At 36.3% G+C, this 9594-nt stretch overlaps 1 protein-coding gene across 1 annotated transcript in view; it reads left to right on the top strand.

Moving 5' to 3' along the window:
• Positions 1-5742: 5742 nt before the first annotated feature.
• Positions 5743-9594, top strand: part of LOC106468427 (beta-1,3-N-acetylglucosaminyltransferase radical fringe-like) — a 20926-nt gene continuing 17074 nt past the window's right edge. The window contains exon 1 of the mRNA XM_013928856.2: positions 5743-6220. Coding sequence (XP_013784310.2) covers positions 5798-6220 — 423 coding nt within the window. The 5' untranslated portion in view covers positions 5743-5797. The remainder of the gene's footprint in view (positions 6221-9594) is intronic.

The raw sequence follows: 9594 nt of genomic DNA on the forward strand, positions 1-9594 counted from the left end.
ATAATTAACTACCTCATTATTTTCAGACATAATTGATCTTGTACACTGATTTTATGAGCAACGCCTCCTAATGGCACAGCGGTATGTCTGCGGACTTAAAACGCTAGAAACCGGGTTTCGATACCTGTGGTGGGCAGAGCACAGATAGCCCATTCTGTGTCTTTGTGCGTAACTTCAAACAAATCCTGAGTAACCTTTTCAAATCATATTTATATGTATAAACACCAATAACTCTTGATTGGCACAGTGAGAATATAGTTAACACAGTATATTCATTGTTTATTTTGTGTAATTTGTTTATTCGTTGTTAATCACAAAGCTACACAATGTGCTCTGCCTACCGCAAGTATCGAAACCTGATTTCTAGTGTTATAAACCCTCAGACTTACCGCTGAGCCACTGGAAGGGTATTTTGTATAAGATAAATTAATCGTTATTTTTGCTCGAATATTAAAAAGTGACAAAATTGCTTGTAATGTTAAAATGTGCGCAAAAATGCTGAAAATGTTTTGACTGACAAAATGCTTTTGACATGCAAATTCAGTGGGATTTATAGATATAATAAACATATAAGAAGTATGAAGTTTTATGTTAATTTATATTTACCATTGATATTAAATTAAACTTACATAAAATACAATGATTTCATAACTTTGTCTTGGTTGATCAATATTCTCTATCGTGAAGCTGAATGAGTAAATAATAGGAGAAAATCTCGATCAAAATATTATATAGTTAACTTAACACTCAACAGATGGCACCCTCAAATGAAAAAAATTTGAGTGGTGGGATTAAATCTCTCAGAATTTTCGAACAAAGCTACACAAAAGACTGTTTACATATGACTAACCCTAATTTTCACCTGAAAGATTAAAGCGAAATCAATTAGTCACGGTACCCACTGCTAACTATTTCACTAATCTTGTCTGATCGAATAGTGAAAATTGACTCTCACTCTTAAATCGTAACCACGCCGATCCCCCACTCCCAAATGAGGAGAGCGTTTTGGGAGCAACAAGTCGCGAACTATGAACTTTCACATTGACAGTTCTAGCAGCCTTTTGTATGATAGAACAACAAGGTTCATTAACAGTTTTGGTGGAAATGGTAATTCTTGTTCCCAGTTATCAACTACTGTTTTTGTTTATAGTTTTATTAAGATAGTTTCAAAAATACGTAGATCTCTCCCTCATCCTGTGGTATGAGAAGGTTTGTGTGTTGTTGATTGGTCGGTGGGCTATCGTTAGAGTTCAATATGTGTTGTTGATTGGTCGGTGGGTTATCGTTAGAGTTCAATATGTGTTTTGCTGCAAGAAAGGTCTTGTATTGTTGGTTGGTCGGTGAGCTATCGTTAGAGTTCAATATGTGTTTTGGTGCTCATAAACGGTTTATATTTCAGAAGCTTAGATGCTAGTCGTTTTGTTCTTCTTGTCTGGCTGTCGATCCTGTATTCTCTTGTTTAAAACTCCACCATTAGTACTGATACCACACTCAGAACAAAGTTATGTCGATAGTCGATTTGAGTTTTTATCGGAAAGTTTTGGGCCTGAAAATTCAACTGTGTATTAGACCCATTCTAACTCTATGGTTGTGTATCAGTGTGAAAGCTCCAGTGTGAACTGAGAAAATCCGCAAGTCCAACGAAATTAAGCGCGTTTGATAGGACAAAAACTAGGCTGAAGGAAACGTGTTTGAACAAGCACAAGTTGTAAAATGCTAACGTAGAATACAGCTGTTAGTTTTACACAGCTGTATAGAAACAGAATCATTAATTAGAAATATTCATGTAAATCTATGAAGACTTTCGTCCGAGTAAGACAGATGCTAAAACCATTTTAAGTCAGGCAGGTGTTTAACGTAACAGCTGACGGAAAAAAACACACATTTAGTATCGGAATCTGCTGTCGTTCACATGATTGATCACTTTTACCGAGAAGTTTTCAGTCTGACTCAATAATAATGTTAACGATGTAGGTTATGTTAGTTGTCAAACTGTACAGCATACCACAACTAAAGAAATTAAATATAAGAAAGACGCGTGGGCGTCCGCAGAGATTATTCCAGGGTGAGATAAAGTTTTCCAGGGGAGGGGAGCAAAGTAGTGTGAAATTGTGAATTGAGAAAAAAAAACTCATATACATATGCTGAATGAATAAAGAAAGAATTATGTTTCTCATTTTCCGGGGGGCCAAGTGCCCCCTCTTGCCCCCCCCCCCTGCGGACGCCTGCGAACTAATACAACAAGTAAAGGTCAAGGAAGGTTAAGAAAGACGTCCTGTTAAAGGAACTAATACAACAAATAAAGGTCAAGGAAAGTTAAGAAAGACATCCTGTTAAAGGAACTAATACAACAAGTAAAGGTCAAGGAAGGTTAAGAAAGACGTCCTGTTAAAGGAACTAATACAACAAGTAAAGGTCAAGGAAGGTTAAGAAAGACGTCCTGTTAAAGGAACTAATACAACAAGTAAAGGTCAAGGAAGGTTAACAAAGACGTCCTGTTATAGGAACTAATACAACAAGTAAAGGTCAAGGAAGGTTAAGAAAGATGTCCTGTTAAAAGAACTAACATAATCAGTAAGGATGAAGAAAGGTTCAAAATATTCATCAAACTGGAAGTTACGTTCTTCGATATGCTCAAAAATCTGCGAGCTTTGATAATGTAACAAATGTTGTTTATCGAGTTTTGATAATGTAACAAATGTTGTTTATCGAGTTTTGATAATGTAACAAATGTTGTTTATCGAGTTTTGATAATGTAACAAATGTTGATTATCGAGTTTTGATAATGTAACAAATGTTGATTATCGAGTTTTGATAATGTAACAAATGTTGATTATCGAGTTTTGATAATGTAACAAATGTTGATTATCGAGTTTTGATAATGTAACAAATGTTGATTATCGAGTTTGAATAATGTAACAGACGTTGATTATCGAGTTTTGATAATGTAACAAACGTTGATTATCGAGCTTTGATAATGTAACAGACGTTGATTATCGAGTTTTGATAATGTAACAGACGTTGATTATCGAGTTTGAATAATGTAACAGACGTTGATTATCGAGTTTGAATAATGTAACAGACGTTGATTATCTGCTCAAACTTTACCACATACGAAATTAATCGACGTAATATTGTATAAAGATATTTTGAACTATTACTGTAAGATATTTTAGACCTAATGTAGAAGGTTTTCGATATAAATTATAAATTGAAAGTTTCATTGGCGTGGTCAGTTTTGTGTGTAACGAAATAATCTCACCAAACTAAGAGTTTAGTTAATTAACTAATGTGTTCAGTGTTGAAGTTCAACAAAATAAGCACCAGGATGGGAGATCGGTAAAAATTATGAGTTGCTTATCAACTAAGTAACAGCCAAACTAAAAGTTTCCACAATATGGCCAAAGACAAAGCTGGTAGTTGCAGCTGTTTGTTTGTTTTCGAAGCAGTGTCCAAACTGAGAATCCGATTACACAGACAGCGTTTAAATTCTTCCAAGACTCAATAACATGACAATGAGAAAAATACGTTTATAATGGCATTGAATAAATGTTAGATTTTTTAACATGTTTGCCATATATATATATATTGAAATTTTCCAACCTGAACAGCCAGTTCAGAGTCCTCGAACATTCAATCATAACCATTTCTTACTTTAGACTACTCACCAGGGGATAGGCAGCCAGCTAGCAGCACCCTCCGCCACAAAGAAGTTATCCTGCGGAGCGTGTTCAGTAGCATTACGTGTCTAGTTAATGCCTTCCGTACCGTAACCCAACACGTTAACCACAAGGCCACGCCCAGCCTTGTTCTATTAAAAGAATTTTAGTGAAGAAAAAATAAATGATTGTATTTGTTAAAGATCTAAGTAAGGGTTTGATTTATTATGAATTTCGCACAAAGCTACACGAGGGCTATCTGCGCTAGCCGTCCCTCATTTAGCAGTTTAAAGCTAGAGGGAAGGCAACTAAATTTGCAGATTTTTAAAACATTTTTTTTTCATTTGCCATTATGTATTCCACACCACAAATGTGTAAAAATAGCTTTTCTGACCTATCTTTTGTCTCCACCAAGCCACTACCCAAGAGGCCTTTCGTTCAATATCAAAACTCGTCAGCTGGGCTGGGCAGTGAAAGGCAAAACCGTATCTAAAACATTCTTTATGCATGAAATGACTTGTAGAAGACGGAAGGTGGACTTGAAATGCTATTTTTAGACACGTGTGGTTTGAAACACCTAAAAGACAAATCAAGAAGAATAAAAAAAGAAAATCATTTACAATCTAACGTGATGTTAGAACATAATGTTCTAACGTGATGTGTATTCCAAATAAATGGCTTACTGGTTTCCAAAGCTTATCCAGCTGGCGTTTAAACTGTAATATTAACTAGTGTTGGTTTCTTAGTGCAAAGCTACTCAGTGGGCAATATGCACTTTGTCCATCATTTGGAATCTAACCCCGGATTTTAGCGTTGTAAATCCATAAACTTAACGCTGACCCACCGAGGATTATATGAGGTTTAAGTTTTGTAAGATTTTTTTATGACTGCTACATGATTTGGATTCACTGGACATTGACACAAAAACGCAAGATCATTACGATTACTGACTTTTCTTGCGTATGTTAATAACACAGACTTATGTATTTCATTGCAAATGTTTGTGAGAAAAGCTTATCAACAGACTATCCGGATAAATATGGTGAAATTGTAATAACGCTTTGTTTATTTTGAATTTCGCACAAAGCTACACGTGGGCTATCTGCGCTAGCCGTCCCCAAATTAGCAGTGTAAGACTACAGGGAACACCCACCGCCAACTCTTGGGATACTCTTTCACCAACGAATTGACCGTCACATTATAACGCCCCCACGGCTGAAAGGGTGAGCATGTTTGGTGTGATAGGGATTCGAACCCGCAACCCGCAGATTGAGAGTCGAGCGCCCTAACCACCCAGTAATAACTCAGCTATGTAATTCTATATAGAGTTGTTATTTATTTCAAATCCTGCAGTCACATTCGGCAAACGTATGTACAAAATCAAATTAACGTAGCTTTTCAGTTGTAAGCACCATTAAACAGGAAAACAAACACGTCGCAGAAAAAATTCTACCCCGTCAATACGAGGCTGGCTTGTCAGGTGTGGTACCCTATATCTTGACCTTCTCTAAAATCAACCATTAGAGAGAAAGCGGTAAAAAAGAAAATGAAAAAAATGAACAATTAAAACAGATTTATTTGAAGTTGACGACTACGTTCTAATCCCTACATGTATAGAGAGCTTATATCTTATATCTTGTAACACACAACACTCACAAATATAATACAGTATGTATTTTATGACAAGTAGAGACAGTGTACGAGTAGAACAACAAATCAAAAATCATATAAGCTCTCGGAGCTTTTAAGTTCAGTTATTTAACACCAAATAATAGTTGGGCAGGTCAAGATATATTTTAGTTGACTCGAACCTCGTCATTTACATTTAAATTGAAAAGTGCTTTGAAAAGTTAGCCAATAAGCATAGACTCGCTACGCGGCGAACACCTGTTGCTCACCATTTCTAAAACTTGTAGCCAATCAGAGCTGCCTCGTGCTGCCACCACCTGTGTTTGTTGTCTTTTTCCGCGGGGTCCCACAGACTGAGAGTTTCTGACGCATGCGTGGAACATCTACTTTTCTGCGAGCAGAGTGGTTTTAGACGACAGAAAGTACTAGTTCGACAGAATGTACAGTGAGCCAGTAAAAGAAAGGTCTTAAGAACAAGAGTCTGAGTGTTGATTGAAAACGCAGCGATCATGCGAGCTTCACCAAGGAAACTGTTGCAAGGGGCAACGGGGGTTGTGTTTCTCGTGTACTATACAACTCTTCTCATTTTCTGGGAGCATAGGGATCCTCCTATGTCTAATCCCTCAAGCAATATTATGATGAATCCCAACGAAGAGGGACGACCACTGGGGTTTCAGGAACGAGCACCTCGATCGTTATCCGAGACTGATTATCCCGTGGAGGAGCCGGAAAATTTAAATAATCATAACTCTAGCACAACTGAACATTTCGAATCGACAACTCCTTCAATGGTTGTTAAAGCTGTCCGGAAAATTACTCCAAATACTGTCGAACTTAAAGATGTTTTCATCACTGTAAAAACAACCAAAAATTTCCATCAGCCACGACTAGATTGGATCCTCAAGACTTGGTTTGTTCTCGCAAAAGAACAGGTATGGTTTTGATTAATTTGTTATTTTGGCCACACTAGTGGCTATGGTATGAATGAGAACAACATTATTCTGGTGTGATTGAAATGAACTATATTTCATTTTCCTAAAGAAAGGTGTTTGTGTTAGAGAATATAACAACTATATGTGGCTTTCTTGATGAAATTACTAATACACCCATCTACAAAGTGGCAGTGGATTCATAATTCTTCGAAAAACAATTAGGTTCAAAGAAACGTCATGACACTAACATCTTAGAAGAGCGGCTTTAGTTCTTAAGGGTGAATTTTGTGTTAAGTCAAGAGACTTGGTTATATATATATAGGCTGTTCTTTATGTATTATTTCGACACAGTAAAATAATTACTACTTCAGTTACAGTTTTATCGTAGACTTCTTTTTTTTTTGTCTGAAGTAAACTAGTTTTAAGGCTTAGACATTGGAATTGGTGTTTTATCTTTATAATTTTCGTAAATCCTTTTCAAGAATACTCAGATGTCTCTATAACTATTTTGAAGAGCACTTTGATGTTTCGATAATTATTTTCAAGAGTGTTCGGATGTTTCTGTAACTATTTTGAAGAATACTCGGATGTTTCTGTAACTATTTTGAAGAATACTCACGTGTTTCTATAGCCCTTTTGAAGAATAGTCGGATGTTTCTGTAAGTGTTTTAAGAGTATTGATATGTTTCTATAACTCTTCTGAAGAACACTTTGATGTTTCTGGTTTTCTTCACGTGTAATTTCAGTTATTCAAAGTAAAGTGTTCCATGATGACTTATAAAGAGCAGTTCTAACTTAAGAATCATAGGAGTACAAGATTTGTGTCTTTTATATTCAATCCGAACCACAATTTTCTTGTAAACTTTCATTCTGAAATTTGCTTACTTTTACTTCAGTCTTAACTTCTTTTCCTTGTTTGTCTGGCAGTTCCAGAAAAAGAATATTTATTTAGTGATTTATTCTGGTCATAAAAACAAAACTCATAGGAATTCTGTCAAGCTATGATTCATTTGATATGTTTAACTTAAGTCTGAACACAGAGCAAGCTCACGGTCGCGAATGTTTTTAAATAGTTACGTTATAAGCAAAAGAAAACATGATGATATCATCATATATGAAGAATCACAAGGTTGTGATGATAGCGATCTGCATAATTTACATTTTGATTAAAACTTCGTGATCTGTAAGAAAAGCTAAACTAAAAGGGACAAAAATAAAAAAGACTGAAGGGGTCAAAATCCGAAGTAGATATGTATATAAGTATTAATTTCTTACTATTAATGTTTAACATTAGAGACGCGCCATCACGAACACACACACTGCGTAACACGAGGAGACCTGGGGGTCGCTCTCCGCCCTATTTTCTCACGACCATTAAGTTTTCAATTCCTGACCCTTGCCTTGAACGGACAAAATTCAACCCGTGAAGATATATCAGAAGATCCATGTTCGGGTCCGTGGGAGAGCTCACGACGCGGCCAAGTCAAGGCGAGATACGTTCATATAGGGTCAACTGACAGACATTTTTTTTTTTCTTGACGGACCGTTTGTAACTTGCTGGGACTAAACAATATGTTATATAGTACAAATGAAATAACTCTTTGCAATTTGTTCAATTAGGAACGAAATAGCTTCATACCTTAAAAAAAATGGTAAATTTCTTAAATTATCTATAGAATTTTTACAACGAATGGCGATAATTCTGATGTAATTCACTATTTGACTTTTAACAGTAAATGACCCCGACTTTCCTCTATCAAATGCAACAGTGATATGGCTGTTATTGTTTGTAATTAAGCACAAAGCTACACAATGGTCTATCTGTGCGCTGCTTACACGGGTATCGAAACGTGGATTCTAGCGTTGTAAGTCCGCAGACATACCGCTGGGCCACTGGGGGGGGGGGGGGACATGGCTGTTATTCCCAGCGATGAATCTCATATTTCTTATAACCTAGTAATCTTTATCGATAGTGTCCAGTCATCGCAAGAGCTAGTTTCGTGTCCAAAGCTATAAGGAAATCCCTTTCATCACGCAAACTCTACAGTTGTGAGATTTCTAGCAGCAATCGGTTCTTTTAAATAGCATTTATTGTCAAGGTTAACTAAAAGTATTTCGGTTTCATTTTTCTTCTTCTTTTTTTTTTTTTTTGTATAGAATACAGCAATTTTACTGGCTCATCTTCATCGATCGTCTTTTCATTGGTCTGCTTTCATTTTTGTGTTGCCTCCCCAGGGGCACAGCGGTATTTCTGCGGACTTACAACACTAGAATCCGGGTTTCGATACCCGTGGTAGGTAGCGCACAGTTAGACCATTGTGTAGCTTTGGCACAGCGGTATGTCTGCGGACTTATAACGCTTGATTCCGGGTTTCGAAACCCGTGGTGGGCAGCGCACAGATATCCACTTGTGTAGCTTTGTGGTTAACTACAAACAAACAATTTTCTGTTACTTTTTTCTTTCCTTTTTCCGGGCTTTCTCTTTCAGTTTTAATGCTTTCAAATAGTTTCATGTCAACGCCAGATATTCCTATAATCGACTCTTTTAAAATTTATTGATTGTTTGATTTCCTTCTTTTTTTAGTATTAGTTGGCTTCCTTGCTCCCCCCCCCTTTTTATCTGGATTATTCCAAAGCCTTTACTTGTAAATATTTTTTAATTTTAATTTTGTACTCCATTCTGGAGCATTTTCATAGTCCCAGTTCCTTCTCCTTCGGTGGCTCAGTGGTAAGCTTGAGGACTTTCGACGCTAAAACTCGAGATTCGATCCTTGCAGTGGGCACAAGTCATAAAACACAGATAACTAGCTCCTTTTACAATTTTGTGCTTAACAAAAAAAAACAGTATCAATGTGCTGAGTTCCCCCTACCCAGAGGCAGCGGTAAGTCTATGGATTTACAATGCTAAAATCATAGGTTCGATTCCTTTCGGTGGCCAAAGCAGATAGCCCGATGTGGCTTTGCTATAAGAAAAACACACACACACAAATACAATGTGCTGTGATTTACCTTATGTTGGATTAAAGACCAACTTATTTTAATCAAATGCTGTAATCTGTCGTAAAACAATCTTGTGCAATTATTTCTTTGGTTTATTTTGGTGACACAGTCTTGTGCAATTACTTCTTTGGTTTATTTTGGTGACACAGTCTTGTGCAATTATTTCTTTGGTTTATTTTGGTGACACAGTCTTGTGCAATTATTTCTTTGGTTTATTTAGGTGACACAGTCTTGTGCAATTATTTCTTTGGTTTATTTTGGTAACACAATCTTGTGCAATTATTTCTTTGGTTTGTTTTAGTGACACAATCTTGTGCAATTACTTCTTTGGTTTATTTTGGTGTACACAATCTTGTGCAATTATTTCTTTGTTT

This window comes from Limulus polyphemus, unplaced genomic scaffold (assembly GCF_000517525.1).
Source record: "Limulus polyphemus unplaced genomic scaffold, Limulus_polyphemus-2.1.2 Scaffold3004, whole genome shotgun sequence".
NCBI classification, from domain to species: domain Eukaryota; kingdom Metazoa; phylum Arthropoda; class Merostomata; order Xiphosura; family Limulidae; genus Limulus; species Limulus polyphemus.